We start from the raw sequence: 19062 nt of genomic DNA, 5'->3' as shown, positions 1-19062 counted from the left end.
ATTCTGCTCTTGTAAAGGATGAAAACCTACTTGAATGCAGTCCCTTGTTAGCATGCAGAAATCTATAAAAATTCTGGACTTGATTTACAAACAGAATATTTTGGATGGTGTAGTGTTTTATCACTTTTGTACCAAGATCCTTCCCCTCTTTTGCATACTTCAGCTGGACCTTTAAATAGTGATTGTTCACTAGGGGTTATATTCAGACCTGGTTTAAGTGAGTACAACTCCAGTGAAGTCAAAGGAGACACACCTATTTCCACAAGGTCTGAATTTGAAATCCAGTTTCAACCAGTGTTCCAGTGCTGTATAATTAAACACTAAATATGTTGCATGAAAAAACATGAAGGTTGAGTCCCTGTGAGAGTTGACTGCAAATAAATCAAAGTCTGAATTCAGGATGCCAGAGCACTCTAGGTCTGATCCTGTGCCCAGTGAGGTTAATGGCAAAGTTCCCACAGCCCTCAATGGTGCAGGATCAAGGCCTAAATGTACATCCACAAGTGATCATAAAAAGCACAGGGTACTAAAAATTATTAATCATTGAAACCAATGGAGATGCACCCACTTACACCAAGTCTGAATTTGGCTTTGTAAGTGCAAAAGATGGTTATTACAGGTATAGAGCAGTTAATGACTCTTATTATGAACCAGTTCTTTATATACTGTAGAGTTTCTTCAGGTCATGTCTAAGTGAAATGTGAGCCAATTTCTAGAGTAATCATATGTAAGTCAATGTACCAAAACATTAAAAACACAGATACACTTAAACTGTCCATTCAAATAATAAATCTTACTTGATTTTTTCCCACTAAAATATCAGTGCTTCAGAAAACCTCTTTCCCATGAAGGGCAGGCATGGGAAACATTTCTGCCATTCATGGGTTTTCCAATAAGGGTATGTCTACGCTGCAGTCAGACTGCACATATAGGCATCCCCAGGCAGCTTTGACTGAGATAGCCACTGTGACCACACTGCTATTTTTAGCAAGCTAGCTCCATCAAAGCTAGCTTGGGTATATCTACAGGTGCTGCAATCACATCTCCCGATAGCAGAGTAGACATACTCAATGGAGACTGCAGCTTTCGTTCCCAAACAGGATTCCATGGTAACTACACAAGTGGGAAGTTGTCTGGAGAGAAATGGACTCCAGTCTGCCCAGCAATGCCATTTTTGGCACTGCCCCATACACATTCTCTGCCCCCCAGATAGCAGCTTTGCACTGCCACAGCCTGATCCCCCAATGGAGGTTTTAATCGTCAGGGACTTCTGCCATGCACTATGTCTGTATAAGCAGGAGACAGAATGATGGCTAATTTGGCTCAGTTAGGTTCCAGCATTACCTCTATTACAGCAACAGCTCCTGTTATCTGCTGCCAGCTTTTCCAATAGTCATTGCCATATCACTGCAATTATTATGATTTAAACACTTGTATCTCGTCAATGACAACAGAAACTTGTGACAGCACGTTCAGTGGTGCTGAGCACCCACAATTAGCATTGACTGAAAACTAGACCATTAGCATCCAGGGGTGGGATGCTCAAGAGAGCCTAGACACCTAATTCCTATTTAATTCAATGGGCAATAAATGCCTCAGAATATTCAAACATCCCACTGGATGCCTATTTGTATTTTATACATGCCTTTAAAAGTCTGGCCCTAAGTGACACCAGGTATGTCTACACTGCCGTAAAACATGTGCGACTAGTCCCAGCTGACTCAGGCAACGGGGTTATAAAACTGCGCTATAGATGTCCTGGCTCAGACTGGAGCCTGAGCCCAAACATGTAAACTACAATTTTATAGCCCTTCAGCTGAAGTCAGCTGGCACAGGTCAGCCACAGGTGGTTTACTGCAGAGTAGACATACCCTTTGGGGCCTAAGTGATGTAGGAGTGACTCTCAGTGGAACATGTTCTCCTAAGTCACTAATGTGCTTTTTAAAATGTCAGCCTACATGAAGAACATCCAACTGAAAAAGGAGAATCTGACAGTGTTGGGACACTTCATGCCAGTCTTGATAATAGCTTTAGCTATAAATCTCAGCTGTACTCCTTGTCTACCATTCTGCTTATGCCCTGGTTTCTCATTTTTAGGGGTTTTAAGTACAGCCTGTTCCGCATTTTCAAATACAGGGGTTTTAATATGTGAGTCCCAGACTGAGTATGAAACTTTTGAAAATACATTTAATTGTGTTTTTTAAACCCTCTGTATTTGGTCACTTGAATTCTTCCCAGTGTTCCAAGTCCCACAGCCTCTGGTGTTCTCTTAGCCCTGGCTCTTGGAGTCATGTGAATATGAGAATCTCATTATTTCTTTTAAATGAAAGCTAAGTTGCTAGGCCTCATGGTTGTGGAGGAAAGCTTGAAAATGTCACATGAATACACTATATGGGTTCACAAACCTGAAGGCAATTCAAAAGAACTCCTGTGTTATTTTTAATCCCTCAAGATTTAAGCCAATCTCATGGGTTTTGTGGTCCTGATTTATGATTTTTTAAACACTTATAGTTGACAATATTGTTTTCCTTTAGTTCCCCAGTCATGCTAAAAGACTTCCTTTTTGCTGGAATGCATCCTGTAAGTACTATTTACATAGCAGGAGAAAGCAGAGTTTACTAGAGAAACTCTATTTAAAATATTGGAGAGAAATTCAGTGGACCCTATTATAACGCAATCCTTGCTGGAAATTTTCTGGGAGGACTAGTGCCGCAAGGAGACCTGCAGCTGATCACAAAAGACATAGGGCAGTCATGTATATGTTGTAGTGCTCCTTGACTAATTGGAGTGAGTTTGGGTTGGGAAGCATTCAGTAGGTTTTGGTGCAAAATCTGGAGTACATGCCCTGAAGCTGATGAACTCAGTAGCATGTTAGAGCAGAGCCTGGTGCTGAAAACCATCTCAGTTACTATTTATTTTGTTTGTGTGCTGTGCAATAAACACTGTGCTTTCAGGCTGGCTTTCCTGCAGGGTACTCTCAAAGAGACACTGACTATAAAAAAACAAACAACCCCCCCCCCCCACAGATGAGCTCATGTGTCAATCCTGTTTTGAAGAGTCAGAGCATGGTATAGATTTACCCTCATGAAGCAGATGCATTTTAACACCTGTAATTTGCAGGTTAGATTTTTAGTTGACTGCTTCCAGTTTGGCTTGCTTTCTAGGGGGCTATAATGGAGAGTTACAGATGGTTTAAGAGGGATTCGGTGACTAATCAGCTTGTCCCTTACATTTGCTAGCTGGATATAAGATTAGGAAGGAAAGTCCACAGAAATCTCTCTGCAAAGGGGGGAGGGGTGTAGCATTGAAAAAAAATTTTTTGTAAATTAATTTATTGCTTGAAAAATGTCGGATTGATACCACTGACATTGATATCATTGACATCCACTGTTGAGACACGGAACAGGGTAGAATCTCAGGCAGTAGAAGTCCAAACTTTCCCCTCTGCCCTGCCCATGCTTTGGCTCCAACATGCACAGACACCTTTGAGGATCAGTTTCCATCATGCCTATTCAATCTTGCCTGCAGTGCTAAAACTGCCATATATGATGATGTTTTTGTCACATTGAGAAATCTCCCTGGGAACTGGGCAGACAATAATATCCTTCATAAGAGCAACAATCTTCTGCTGCTACCGATTAGGATTGAATTTGAATCAGGTACATAAAGGAATCAAAAGCTTTGTCCCATTAGCACTGTCTTGAGCGCCTTGGAGTGAAGCATTTTAAGAATAGGTGAGAGGGAGGAACATGATCTAGTAATGACTTTGAGTCTGTCTTAGTCCTTGATAGCTTCTTTAAATGAAGACAGATTTATATGGTTAGAAAGACTTTTGTAGCATTTTTAGGAGTGTCCACAGAAGTGTGCTTTTATGTTTTGACATTTCACTTGTTGTCGACTTTTTCTTTCAAAGGATGCATGAGGTTGATGCCTTGTCATATTAGTCAGTTTGACTTGGATTCCCTTCCTCTTCCTCTTTGAACATCAGTCACTCGTATGGCTAGGGTTCTCCTCACTGTTAGAACTACCCTCGCCAAGTAGCCATCATTTCCTTTATACTCACTGTGGAGGAATATTTTATACACGTGACTCTAAATGTCTTTCTTTAGTCCTTCGCTCATAGTATTTCAGTGAAAGATGGTTTTCCACATCCATCCACAAAGCTGTGTGTGTGTGTACAAAAGATGTGGGACCAGATCTTGGACTCATCCATTTCACACTGATCCAGCAGTGCAAAGCAGAGGGACAGCTGTCATCTCAGGGCAGCTGGGGTTCCCTTCATGTACAGGGACCAGGTGGTGTAAGGCTGGTGCATCTGTTCTACACCATGTGCTTCCCTCCATCCCAAGCATGACAGGGGTATGAAAGGAAAGAGCAGGAATCCAGTGTGTTCCAGTGTTCAGTGGCTCATGAAACAGCTCCCCGGGTACTGTTCTAATCCATGGACTTCAGAGCAGCCCTTACAGTGCTCTAGGTTACAATAGTTCATCCCCTGGTGGAGCTGAGGATTAGAGTAACAGAAAAGGTGTCTTAGATCTAGGTCATAGGATGGGGAACAATGGGAGAGTTTCCAAAGCACTTGAAACAAACATCAGCATCAGCCCCTTCTGAACAGGGCTGGCACCAGGTTTTTTGCTGCCTTAAGCAAAAAATAAAAAAGTCTGGAGTGCCTCCCCTTGAAAAGGGCCACCCCAAGCACATGCTTGGAATGCTGGTGCCTAAAACAGGCCCTGCTTCTGAAAGTCCCCTCCAGGTTTCGCGTTAAACTGCATCATTTCAGGAGCATTGTTTATATCTAGTGTATTGATCTTTTTCTTGTAGAGCCCTCTGGTTAATTCATTTTTTAAATGTTGTACAATCTTCACTTGCATTTAATTGCAGCATCTGATAAGTATGATAAAGAACTAAGTTATCACTTAAACTTCTGTTTCTCTTCTAATCTGGAGCTCACAACAAACATGATTGTGAGGTATTGAATAAATATAGGAAGGTGAATTATTTAGTGCAATAATTTGTTAAATTTCTCCAGCAACATTAAAAATAGACTACAACAGGATACATTTTATTCACTATCATTTTTAAAGATGGCTGGTGAAGGATTTATAGTTTGATATAACCCTTTTCACATTTAGGTCACTGGCTAGAACCAAACCCAGGTCAGTAGTGATCCAAAGTTGTTCACACAAGAGTAGATTCTACCACTTTTACACTGAGCAGCACCTTACTCTGCAAATAATCCCTTTTATTTGTATGATTTAACAGGAGTCTATTCAAATACAGACATTATTTAGCATGAAGAAGGGTGGTGGCATCTTGTCCTAAACAACTATGAACAATCAGATAGCTGCTTGTTGGCCTCTGAAAATAATCAGTTTAGTGGTCTCAGGCCAGTTTCCAATGAAAAAGCATCCAGCATTTGATGGTTGTGCATCTCTGATTAGTTCAGCTAAACACCCTGCTTCATACAGATGCATGTACAGATAAATATACATATCAATTGCATATCCAAAACTAACGCTTGCTGGCATACCCAGAGTACCTCACACACACAAATAAACGCACCTGGTATGTATATCGCATAAGCCATTTTCAAAACTACTTTAACACGGTTAGTGTAGATGAGACATATCTGGAACACTTGCATAGCCCTCTAAAATACAGCAGGTATTTAAGCTATAGACAGCAGGCTTTTAGAAATACTTTCAGAGGACATTTTTAGAGTACAACAATGCATATACAATTCCCATTGAGATTGCTTTGCAATGATATTCCAATGAGGATTCTGTCCTTTTCAGTAATATTCTTAGGATGTGCATTTTTTCTCTTAAAAAAAAATCATCTTGCAGCTTTCATGGACACTTCTTATTTGGAGACCAAAAAAGTTCAATGTAAAATTCTGCTTTTTAAGTATAAATGACTACTGTGATATATATTAACTATTAATCTTAATTTCTCTTTTTGTTTTTTTCTGAGTGTACATCTGAAAAAGTGTGGTCCTAAATACAGACTAACTTAAATATTTCCAGTTTTCCCCAATGTAGTAAGGAGAGTAGTATCAATAGATGCCCTGCTCCTGAACAGAAATTAATAGGGCTGTGTGCAGGCACAGGGATCTGCCCACATGAATCTCATTCAGGATTAGGGCCCTTTAAATTGGCAGATTGGATCACAATAATGATGATGTAAATATTCCAGTGGACGCTCTTAGGTTCTTCTGCATGGGGGGCGGGAAGATGCCTGCATTTACAAATGTGCATGTGGTGTGTGAAGCACCCAAAATCTGAGAGATCAAACCATTTAAAGTATTTCAGGAAACTAAAGTTATAGAAGCATAAAATATGTAGCAAGCAAGATAGAGGAGATGTTTTGCTAAGATCATAATAGTTTAAAGAAACCAATGGCAAGAAAAAGAGGATGGCATACTATATAGACAGACCCTGACTTGCTTTAGCACAGAATTACCTCTGTTTGGGAGTAGATTTGGTCAATGTTTGTATATGTTGGAAGAGGACTGGACTCAAAAGATCAAATCCTGATGCCTTATTCAGGTGAGCAGTCTAAGCAACTGAGTAAGAAGAACAGGATCTGACACATACAGAATGTCCAACACCTCCCATTATAAGTTTTCAGTTGATTATAACTTTGTCATATATCAATGACACAACTGTTTAGCCAATTTCATTGCCACTCTGTACGCATACCGTTCAAGTCGCATTGCTAATTACCCCTAAAGCTAACCATATTATTCACTGCAGATGTATACACTCATCTTCAGGGGTAAGTAGCAATGCAACTTGAGGAGAAAAAAGATGAACAACAAAAAAGCAAGGCAGAGTGAGTGGCAAATCAGTTGTATCTTCTTATCCTAAGACCAAGAGGCTGGGGCTGTAATCCAAGAGAGGAGAAATATTGTTGGCTGATCAGAGGAAGGAAGGTAAATTGTGGTTAACCAAAGGAATAGTAAACTGGTTGGTAATGCCACTGTTCATTATCAAAAAGAATTCTAGGACCTGAAACAATTGTGCAGTCAGAGTTAACCCTGCAGTATATAACTTAAATAAGAACATTGCTTTAGATGTGATACGCTATTTTATATTTTTACATTATATTTTAATGTTGCATATTTAAAGAGTAGCTATAGAAAGAGATGACATTGCCATCTTGTTTTCTTTTGATAGCTTCTAGTGCTTTTACTGCTGAGTTAAAATGCAAAGCAGGTCTTAATTCCACTGTGTGTTTCCCTTCCCTGATTGTCAGCTAATGACTACACTAAACCTATAACGGTGACATCAAAACTGCAAGAGATTGTAGTAGATTAGCTGAATATAGTCTGATGAACAGAAAATATAAAGCGATATCTGGTGCTTAAATTTCACAAGGGGAAATGGAAAATATTTAACTGAGAAATCCAAAATGAGTAAATTATGCTTGCTAAATCAAGTACTGAATCTGGAGATTGCTGTTTAAAGGAGTTTTTTTTTAAAAAAAAAAGGCTGTTTGTTATGCATTCATCAAATTGCAGTGTTCCCAGAAAGCCTGAATGTGTTATTGGCATAAAAAGGTCCCTAGAGGTTAGTATATATTCCAGTCACCACAAATGAGATGTCTAAGCCCCAGGTCAGGAAGACCTGAGAACCCTGAAACATACTAGCCTTCCTTTCCCCTAAATTTCCCTCTGAGAAGACACCAAGGCATTCCACTATAATGTTCAATTCATCTCAAAAAAGAACAAAACAAAAACCCAACCATGCCTGTTACTCTTAAAAAGGCCCTTCCTTGGAAATCTCACCTCAAGTCTCCAGATAGACCTACTTTAAGTTGACAGCAGTATAATCAGGAGCAGACCGAATAGATTTTATTTTCTGGCTTCTGAAATTATAACAGAAGCAGAACAGAACCTAGGAACTAATATAGTTGCCCATGTGGAATGGCATGCAGCCATGATGCACTGCCATGATCCTATCAGATTTTACAAGTTGAAGAAGGGTTGAGTCAGTATTTGGGTGGGAAATATCCCTAAAACCACCTACCTACATGCTGCAAGAAGTATTGTGGGTGATTATTCAATAAGTAGTGTTCTCCCCTTTGAGAAATTGCTGAACCAATTCTCCAGCATGGTGCTAGTGGGCACTGTGTTGCAGGAGGTATCGTTTTTCTTGAGTACTTATAAAACTTTTTGTCAGAACAGGGACAATAGTTCTAGTTCCTTCACCAATTTCAAACTTCAGAAGCTGCATTCTATCTACTTACATTTCTCCCTGCAGTTTCAATTGGATAGCAGGATTCTTTACCTTTCATTGTTGTGCGACATTTCTGTGTGCTGTTAAACTGCTGGAATTTTTCACCCCAGAAGCAGTTTCATTTCACTAGTGGATAAAATGATCCCTGCGTACAGTGTAATGGACCAGTTTTGCTCCCATTAAGGCCCCATTCCTCCAAGTGGCTCCATGTGGGTGGACCCACCATGGTGTTAATACAATGTTGAGAGTTAAAATTTTTCAAGTAATGAAGTGTTAAAGTTAAGGCTCCAATAACAACATTAATTCACATTGCATACATGCAGCATCTTCCCTTCCTGCCTTTCTTGCTAAATGGTTACCAATAACTTAATATATTTCTGTTTATATTAAATGTCACAAAATGTACAACATACATAAGGTGTCCAAATTAATGTTGCTGTAAGATCCTTGGTCTGGATCCAGCACTGTGGTGCAGCTGCTTTGTGGTGTAGCGCTGATGCAAAGTGACCCACAAGCTGCTATTGCTGATCGTGGGAGGATCAACCCAGCAGCACAGGCAATCCTCCAGTAGCATAGAATCCACCTCAGCTATACCAATATAGAGGGCATGGCCAAGGCATTCCTGCTGATCCTTGGCTGCTATTCAAGACCCTTGAAATGAAGCATAACTAAGCTATACAAGATCCTTAAATAGCACAATTTAGAGCAGCTTTCACCTGCTCTGATTTATGCAAAGGTCTTAGTGCACAGCTAGCCTAGACTCAAGGGCACAAATCCAACCTTTGCAGTCCTTGCTCCTGAGCTGTGCTGGGTGGTTTTCGGTGGCAGCCTAAGCTTTGGGCCCTTGATTTTTGTATTTCCTGACTTTTGTTGATTTTAAGTAGCTTAGAGAAGCTAAGCTAGGTCGTGGTTTAATATGGTCATGGCCATAATTCCTTCACAAAACCACAAAGGAGGTGGAATCATAGCCCTACCCTCCTTTCCATTGGTCAGCAGGTACAGAAGCAAGGGACTACATTACTCATGAGAAGGGTGATGCAGTGCTCAGATACCCCTTGCTCTCTCAGGAGCAACAGGTGGCACAAAGTTTACACAAGGCATAATGACCCCCAGAGGTTGCACTGAGGTAGTGCATCTCTGCATAGTCCCCTTAATGCCCGGCTGTGCCTGAAATGACTAAAGTTCTCAAAGTACTTAAAATCACTTTTTAAAATCAGACCATGATCCATCTTGCCCAGTATCCTGGTTCTGACAGTGGCCCATAAGAAAGCTTCTGGGGGAGCATACAGAACAGAGCAATTGTGAAGTGATCCACCCACCTTCCATTCCAGCTTCTGGCAGTCAGAGGTTTAGGGTCACTCCAGGCATGGGATTGTGTCCCTGATCATCTTGGCTAATATCCATTGATGGACCTATCCTCCATGAACTTATCCAGTTCTTTTTTAAAACCACCTATACTTTTTGCCATCACCACATCCCGGACATTGAGTTCCGCAGGTTAGTTGTGCACTGTGTGAAAAAGTACTGCCTCTTGTTAACATTAAAACTGCTGCCTATTAATTTCATTGAGTAACCCTTGTGTTTTCTATTGTGTGAAAGGGAAAAGTAACACTTCTCTATTTCCACACTATTCATGATTTAGGCTCTAAGTCACCTACATGCTTTTGAAAAGTTTATCATAAAGTATAAGCAGCAAAGAGTCCTGTGGCACCTTATAGACTAACAGACATACAGGAGCATGAGCTTTCATGGGTGAATACCCACTTCGTCAGAAGCATCCAACGAAGTGGGTATTCACCCACTAAAGCTCATGCTCCAATACGTTTCTTAGTCTATAAGGTGCCATAGGACTCTTTGCTGCTTTTACAGATCCAGACTAACACAGTACCCCTCTGATACTTGACATCCTAAAGTATGTTACTTCAAAAATATCTACATAGAACATGTGCAGCATCTTTCACAGATGTCTCTATAGGTAGTGTGTAGAATATTGATTTATTCTACAGTAATATAGATAAAATGAATGACCTCGCATGCATTAGTCTTAAAATCCTAGTTTATTCATAGCAGAAAACATTCAGCATTTTTACTCAAGCTACTATTGCTCATAATTTCCTTTTATCTTTAAAGTATAGGTGATGAATTAAGAGGAGAATAATGCTTCTCTTTTATCTCCTTGCTTCTACAGGAGGAATATTTGAAACTGTGGAAAATGAACCTGTTAATGTTGAAGAATTAGCTTTCAAGTTTGCAGTCACCAACATTAACAGAAACAGAACACTGATGCCTAATACCACATTAACCTACGACATCCAGAGAATTAACCTCTTTGATAGTTTTGAAGCTTCAAGACGAGGTAATTTTCTTAATATTTTAATCTTCTGTAATTTGTATGTTCTGTACAGTGTTATGCTTTTACGGTAGCTCAGATATTTATAGACAAAGTATAGCAGGAAAATTCAGTCTACAGCATTATTGGGAGATAGTAGTTAAAGCTGGAAGACACTTATAATTCTTATCTAGTCTTTGATACGCTACCTATATTTCTAGCTAAACCCTAACACCACCAAATGAAAGATGGCAGGGCCAACCCAATTCTCTTTTAAAAAAATAGATTCACCACAGAATTCTGAAGAAAATGAAAGCAGTCTAGAAGATAACAGTGAGATGTCATATCTCATAATTAAGACACACTGATACACATAATTCACGCCAAATTAATTCCAAGGTACTAAGCACAGGGTGAATGAAGAGATTATCCTGAAATGTTAACACTTTGCAGGATGGTTGCATCCTGCAAAGTGTTAACAGCAGATGGGTTGCTCTTTTCTAACAATTTATAAATACTGGGCTTGAAAAAGTAAGAAATATATATTCTCATCCATTTATTTTCCCTGAATGGAAGACAAGTGTCTGACACCTCATCTAACATACATGCAGACTAAAAAGCAAAAACTCATTTGGGATTCACTTTTTCCTTGGACACAGCCTAATCATTCATTTCTAGAAGACACCCTCAAAGTACACTAAGAGTCCATAGACAGTAGTTGAGTTCCCCGAACTAAGACACTGTCACAAAATTTGATGGAAACGAGACTAGAAAAAAGAGCCATAAATCACCAAGGATTGAGGATGTGCTTTGCAGTTCATTCATTAAAACAGTGTGAGTTACTGTAAAAACAAATGCATTCGATAAGTTTACTAGAAGGCAAGCTCAGGATTACTGCAATAGATATGCAGACTCACATTATGAGGCTCGTTAGAAACAATGACTTGCTGACACCTTTTCAGATGTCCAAATTTTTAGTATATTTGCCTCATAGCACTTAATGTAATTTATTACGCAACTGGGGGGGAAAAAACAAAAAAATCCAGTGAGCTGCTTCAGGCAAAACATAAAATTCCCTTGTAAGACAAAAAGAACAGGAGTACTTGTGGCACCTTAGAGACTAACAAATTTATTTCAGCATGAGCTTTCGTGAGCTACAGCTCAGTCTCTAAGGTGCCACAAGTACTCCTGTTCTTTTTCCGGATACAGACTAACACGGCTGCTACTCTGGAACCTTGTAAGACACTTCTTTGTAGTTTTTCTTGTTAATTTGCCTTTCAAATATCATTTCTGAACTCATACATACTACATAGAATGTGGTAGGTTTCAACAGACAAAGAATTTCAGATTCCACAAAAAGATCCTACATTGTAGCTACTAATAACTGCATCTAATCAGATGATTAGAAATACTGTTAAACTCATATTCCAAACCACAAAATAAAAATGTTAACTTTTGGTCCTCATAAAACATTGACAGCATCTTTATTATTTGGACATCAATACTCATAATCCTTTAAGAAGGCTTGCAAATTAAACCTTGCAAAGCCATGTTTCATTTTGTGTGTGTACAGTGCTCATTTGTAAGCTGAGAAAAGAAAAAGTGCTTGATTTTCTGTCACATTGGACTAGTATCACAGATTTAAATATTAGTAGAGAAGAGCTCAGTTCATTGTAGGTGTTTGGAAATTTCAGATAATTGCAGTTTATTTTATGTTTGTTCATCATTTCCACCAAACAAAGAATCAGATCACTGCAGGCCACACAGAATGGTTGGTTTCACCCCCACCCATAAAGATTGAAATCAAGCTGCAAATGTTTCTATCACATACACAAGAGCTGTAAATTTTGTTGCATTTTAGAGCGATTAGCCTGAGGAAAAGAGGAGAGGAACAGAAAAGTGTAGAGCAACATGGGAGTGGGTTTTTCTAGTTTATCGCTAGAAATAGTATACGTTATGGTGATTGGAGTAATGGTATCCTGATTTGATATGTTTTATTTCCAGAACAATCTTATTTGTTTTTCTTATGATATCACTGGCCTGGGCCTGTTCTTACGAATTTCAAGGGGAATTTTGCTCTTGACCCCAGGGGGAGCAAGACTGGATCGAATATGCATTACATCATTTTGCATTTAAATGACTTCATCGCTAGAAGACAACATTTGCTTGACATTTTAAAAGATGAATATATCAATGTGCAGTGAATCTCCATTCCCCTTTTAATTGGTAGCAATGTCCCTGACCCTTAATAGTAAACAGCAGGAAATATATACCAGGAATCACAATGCCCTTGCCTCTTTATAACTCTTTGGCTTGAAATTAACGAACTAACTCATTTTGATAGCAGTTTGCCTGTCATCAAGGGAACCTTTATAGTGTCTGTTGCAACTAAATGAATCTCTCCATTGTCACTCTGCCAAGAAACTTAATTCAAATGACATTCATTTGACATATAGGTTGTCAGCATAGCTCTAGGTTTCTCCAGGATAACACTACATTGAGTGAGGGATTTCAGCTCAGTCTGATGAAAGGTAATGAAGTGAAAGCCATCTTATTTTTATTTGCAGTGAGTTGATTCTGTGATATACTGCTCATCAGTGGTGAAATGTAAAGTATCTCTAACTACTTAGTATCTCTAAGTATCTCTTGGGGGACTGGAGAGCAGCGAGGTCACCCATTCGCAAAGGCATGCCTTTCAATACATGGAATGTGCTACAAAACCCCAACAAAAAATGCAGCACATTATCTGACTTTTTGCAGATCATTAACAGTTCTTTTCTCCCCTTCCTCTCTCTTTCTCAGCATGTGACCAGCTTGCGCTTGGCGTAGCTGCACTGTTTGGGCCCTCCCACAGTTCCTCGGTCAGTGCGGTACAGTCTATTTGCAATGCTCTTGAAGTTCCACATATACAGACCCGATGGAAGCACCCTACAGTGGATAACAAAGATACATTTTATATCAACCTTTACCCAGACTATGCAGCCATCAGTAGGGCAATTTTGGATTTGGTACTATATTACAACTGGAAAATAGTGACAGTAGTATATGAAGACAGTACAGGTACGTAACAGTTGGAGCATGATTATATATAAAGATATTTTGTTTAATAAAAACTGAAGGTAGTAGGATGTGGCACATATGGGAGAATTCTCCCAGGATGTAGTGTAGAAACTGATTACTTGACACACTTTTACAGGTTTTCACTTGATCAGAATTCAGAGCTGCACATTCAAGTGTTACCGCCCTCATGGTACCAGCTGGTGCTTTGCGTACAGAAAGAATATGGTTTGATCACAGCTATAAAATGACATTGTGCTTTTCACCACTGAGAACAATAATACAGAATCAAATAGCTAATCTCCATAGGCTGTGCTGAGTAATAGTTTGTCTGACTATGCTCTAGGAATTAATTTGGGGAAGTTCTATGGCCTGCGTTACACAGGAGGTCAGACTAGATGATCGCAATGATCCCTTCTGGCCTTGGAATCTGTGAATGACAGGTTGAGAATTGCAATGATGCTTAGCTCACCTAGAAATAATTGTATGTAGAAGACTACAGTTGAGTAACTCAAATTGAAGCCCTTTTAACATGGATGATCTGTGTCTCCCAAAATTGTGTCCTGAAATCACCAGCCTGGTTAACAAGTGAGTACTGTATATGAAAGCCAGGCTGTGAATTCTCGAGTAGCTGCTGATGCTGCTCCCCTGGGAATGAAATACAGACAAATGTATTCCTTTGTGGTGAAGCCCTCTTCCCCATGTGCACAATGTGTTACGTGGATGACGCTTTCATTGCTGTACACTGGGATACCATAGAAGATCAGTATCACTAGCATGTATCCTTTTGTTCAGTGAAGTAAGAGATTTGGGGAAACTTTTGCCTTCCTGGGAACATGGTGAAGTGTTTCCAAAGGTGGTGAAAGACTAGGAATTTTTCCTGAATACTATTTAGGAATTTTTGAATATTTGAAAGAGACTGGATTTGCAATTGACACTGATTATCAAGCCATTCAGACCATGGTGGCATATGTTAGCCACCAGGTTGGCAAAATCTAAAACCAGTTGGGAGGCCCCCAGAAAAATGGGCACTCCTGTGCACCCACCCACTCCACCCTGACCCCATTTCCCCAGCAGGAGCATCAGGGGTGGAGGCAGAGGGGACTGCAGGCGGAAGAGGTAGGAAGGGGCCCCCACTTGCACTGGCCCAGGGCCCAACAAACCCCTAATCTGCCTCTGAGCAGCCATGGTCTAAACTACAGTGCAGACACAGGCCTAAAGCTCAGGGTCTGCAACCTACCTGTTGCAGGAAAAGCGTACATGCAACATTCCATTTACAGCTTATAGAAATTTGCAAACTGTCAGATTGCAAAACATAGGAACTCCAAGCAAAAAGGGATACAGACACATTTTTTCTTAGGGCACCCCAGAGACTCAGATGAAATGACATTTAAGGGCAACACCCATAAATCACAAAGGCGATTCTTTACCATGCTTCCAAAAACAAAGCAGAGGCCAGGGGAACTGAGCTGACTAAATCACACTTGCATTTTAAACATGCAGCACACACTCATATACACTCTCTTCTCAATATAAGCAAAAAAAGCAAACAAAACAAAAAATATCAAGGCTGAAGTTGCATTGCCTCAGCTTCCAACAGCCAGTTGAAAGTAATCCCATTTTAAAGTCTTTATTCAGTCAAAAACCTCCAAGTTACATTAGTTAAGAGCTTTGGCTAAGAAAATGCTTCAGGGTGGAGTCCACTACTAGCACCCAAGGAACCCTGGATATATTTCTGTCTCTCTGGAATTCATGCAAACTGCTTCTTATAACACAGAAGGGGGAGGATGGAGTCTTTAGCAACACACTCCCTACTACCCCAGGGGTCAAGGTATTAAGCTTACAACTATAGGGTGGGATTTTAAAAAAGTGCTCCATCATGTTAGCCTAACTCCAACATCAATGGCACAGTTATGCTAAGGCTTTGTCTTCACTGCCAGAAATGATTGCTTTTATAGCAGGATAGCTAACCAGCGTTGGCTATCACTCTAAAATCCGAGTGGAGACCGGGCACTGTATTTTTATTGTGAGGTAAACTACTGTAGGTGAGATCAGTCATAGGTTGGTGTATGGCATTGACTTCACCTAGTTTACTTCTCAGTAAAACCACACTGCCTTGTTTCCACTAGGATTGTTACAATGAGACAGTTAATGTACATTAGTTATCACACAGTTTTAAAAAATCCCATCGCTTACGCAGTGAAGACATAGCCTAACACTAAGCAATTTTGAAACTCTCATTATTCATCTGTCACAACCCTTGCCTCCCAAATGTGGCATTGCACTGCTGACTATCTATGACTTAATTTTTTTCTTTTCCCATTGTCTATTGAGTTCCCATAGAAAGATAGTGGGGCTTTCATACCTCTATACAGGCATTCAGGTGGTGTCTAAACAGATCCTTTGATACTTGATTATCTACCTTCATTCTGTATAATCCAAGTATCTTACTATCGACCACAAAGCCTTTAAATGGGATTCTCAAAACTGATAACTTCTATTACAAAATGTATGTCATGAACACAGAATCCTTGCTAACCACGTCTGGAGTTTTAAGAACTATACTTTTATCTTGATTTCTATACTATCCGTGGCAATACAAAGGACAAAACTCTTATTTCAGATCACATTGCAGATCTCAACATGAGTATTCTGCTCTCTGTGTACTTACAGAATTTATCAAGTAGGCGAGAGTACACAAAGAGGGAAAAACAGGCTAGGTTTACTGTAGTGGTCATTTTCATTCCCAGTAAGATTATTGTAGCTCAGCAGCGTTTTGCTGGATTCATAGGACAAGATGTCAAAATATATTTATGGATATATAAATGTAAATTTATGTTTCAATCTAGCAATATATTATCCAATTAGCATTAAAAACATTTAAGTGTTGCTTACTTACGTTCCAGAGATGATTAATGTTAAAGAGATTTCATCTGCAGAGTTATTTACAATGTAAATGAATAATCAATCATGACATTAAATGGGAGTCGGCAGAGCAAACAAGTCAAGTATGATCAATAAAAGACACCACATTTAGATTCTGAGCTGCTCAGGTTTTTTTTTTAAATTACTACACTATAAAAAGAAAAAACTAAACCTGCGGGAAAACAGCAAACCATTTTTTCTTAGAAATTAAGTGTACATTAAGAGCACTTTTAGTCTTATTCGGTTGCACCTAGTATTGTGCTAGATACTGTGCAAACACATACACAGTAAGTCCCTGCTCTGAAAAGCTTATATTCTTTCAAATGGACAAGACAGCCAAAGGGTTGGAGGCGGAACAAAGGGACACAGTGTTTAAGTAATTTGCCCAGCAACACAGTGCAGCTTAATAGTATCAGGAGATAGCTGTGTTAATCTGTATCCACAAAAACAATAAGGAGTCTGGTGGCATCTTAAAGACTAACAGATTTATTTGGGCCTAAGTTTTTGTGGGTAAAAAAACCTCACTTCTTCAGGTGCATGAAGTGAAAATTACAGATGCATGCATCATCAGAGGATCCAACCACATCAGCCACACCATCAAGGGCTCAGTCACCTGCATGTCTACTAATGTTATATATGCCATCATGTGCCAGCAATGCCCCTCTGCTATGTACATTGGCCAAACCGGACAACCTCTACGCAAAAGAATAAATGGACACAAATCAGACACCAGGAATGGTAACATACAAAAGCCAGTAGGTGAACACTTCAACCTCCTTGGACATTCTATAACAGATTTAAGAGTAACTATTCTTGAACAAAAAAACTTCAGAAACAGACTTCAAAGAGAAACAGCAGAACTAAAATTCATTTGCAAATTTAACACTATTAATTGGGAGTGGCTGGCTCATTACAAAAGCAGCTTTGCCTCTCCTAGAATTAACACCTCCTCATCTATTATTGGGAGCAGACTACATCCACCCTGATTGAATTGGCCCTGTCATCAGTGTTTCTCCATTTGTGAGGTACTCCCTTCTCTTCATGTGCCATTATATAATAACTGCATCTGTAATTTTCATTTAATGCATCTGAAGAAGTGAGGGTTTTTTACACATGAAAGCTTATGCCAAATAAATCTGATAGTCTTTAAGGTGCCACCGGACTCCTTGTTGTTAATGCGGCTTGATGGCTGACCTGGAAATAGAATCCAGGTCTCCTGACTCCCAAGCCATTGCTCTACTACATGGTCTCTCCAATTATTTATTCATCAGAACTCTTCAAATATTCTTCCGTGGAGCTATTCTATTTTACACCAGCTGAGGAACTGGCTCCTAGTCTGAAGCACCAAAACTGGACCTTAAAGATATTAGTTCAGTAAGTAGTCAGAGTAGATAATTTCTGTTTGTGTAGGCCCAGGTTACCAAGTAATCCAGATTGCTCTGTATGACTGCCCCACCTTCATCATTATTTATCATTCTGCCAATCTTAGTGTCATTCACAAATTACATCAGCAGCGATTTTATATTTAATTCTGGATTGGACCTAGTATCGATCCTTGCAGAACCCCACTAGAAACACCACCATTTGTTGATGATTTCTCAACCACAGCTACTTTTTGAAATGTCAGTTAGCCAGTTCTTTATCCATTCAGCAAATGCTCTATTCATATTATATAGAACTAATTTCTTAATCAGTCATGCGATACTAAGTCAAACACTTCACAAAATAAAGTCTAAGTATATCATATCTAGAGTTATCTTTATCAACCAATCTTGTAATTCCCTCAAAGAATGAAATCTGGTCTGTTTGACAAGACCTATTTTCCATAAAACCAAGTTTACTGGCATTAATTATATTCCCATCCTTTAATTCTTTATCAACTGAATCCTATATCAGCCTTTTCATTATTTCGCTTGTAACTGATGCCAGGCTAACCAGCCTATAGTTACCTAGGTCATCCCGCTTGCCCAATTTGAATACAGGCACAGCATTAGGGCTACTCTGGAATTCACTCACTTTCCCAAGATTTATTAAAAATTAACACCAGCAAGCCAGAGATTGCCTCAGCCAACTCTTTTAGAGCTCTGGGATGTAAGGTATCTGGGCCAGCTGATTTAAAAATGGTGATCACTAGTCGGTGTTGTCTATCAACCTTCTCAATTCCTAATAGATTGGAAAGTACTTCATCTTATAATGTGATATGAGTAGACCATTCTGCTTCTTTCCAAGTATAGAACAAAAGTATTTATTGAAAACTTTGCTTCTTCTACATCATCATCAACAATTTTACCATCTCCATCTAATAATGGACCTATACACTTCAAGGATTTCTTTTTTCCTAATATAAATTTTAAAACTTCTTATTGTCCTTAATCCTGCCAGTCACAGACTTTCCCCTGACATCCTTAGCTTTCCTTATCAACTTTCTTCATGTCATAACTCCTAATTTAGTGATTGCTATCTATTTTCTCATTTCCCATTTGTTATATATTGCTTTTTTTAGTTCTAATT

General features: G+C 39.3%; 1 protein-coding gene across 1 annotated transcript in view; it reads left to right on the top strand.

Moving 5' to 3' along the window:
- Window positions 1-19062, top strand: part of GRIK1 (glutamate ionotropic receptor kainate type subunit 1) — a 251844-nt gene that overhangs the window by 111083 nt on the left and 121699 nt on the right. The window contains exons 2-3 of the mRNA XM_050962815.1: window positions 10429-10596; window positions 13372-13629. Coding sequence (XP_050818772.1) covers window positions 10429-10596; window positions 13372-13629 — 426 coding nt within the window. The remainder of the gene's footprint in view (window positions 1-10428; window positions 10597-13371; window positions 13630-19062) is intronic.

This window comes from Gopherus flavomarginatus, chromosome 1 (assembly GCF_025201925.1).
Source record: "Gopherus flavomarginatus isolate rGopFla2 chromosome 1, rGopFla2.mat.asm, whole genome shotgun sequence".
Lineage (NCBI taxonomy): Eukaryota > Metazoa > Chordata > Testudines > Testudinidae > Gopherus > Gopherus flavomarginatus.
The sequence above is the reverse complement of the archived record's forward strand: the minus strand, read 5'-3'. Positions and strand labels throughout refer to the sequence as shown.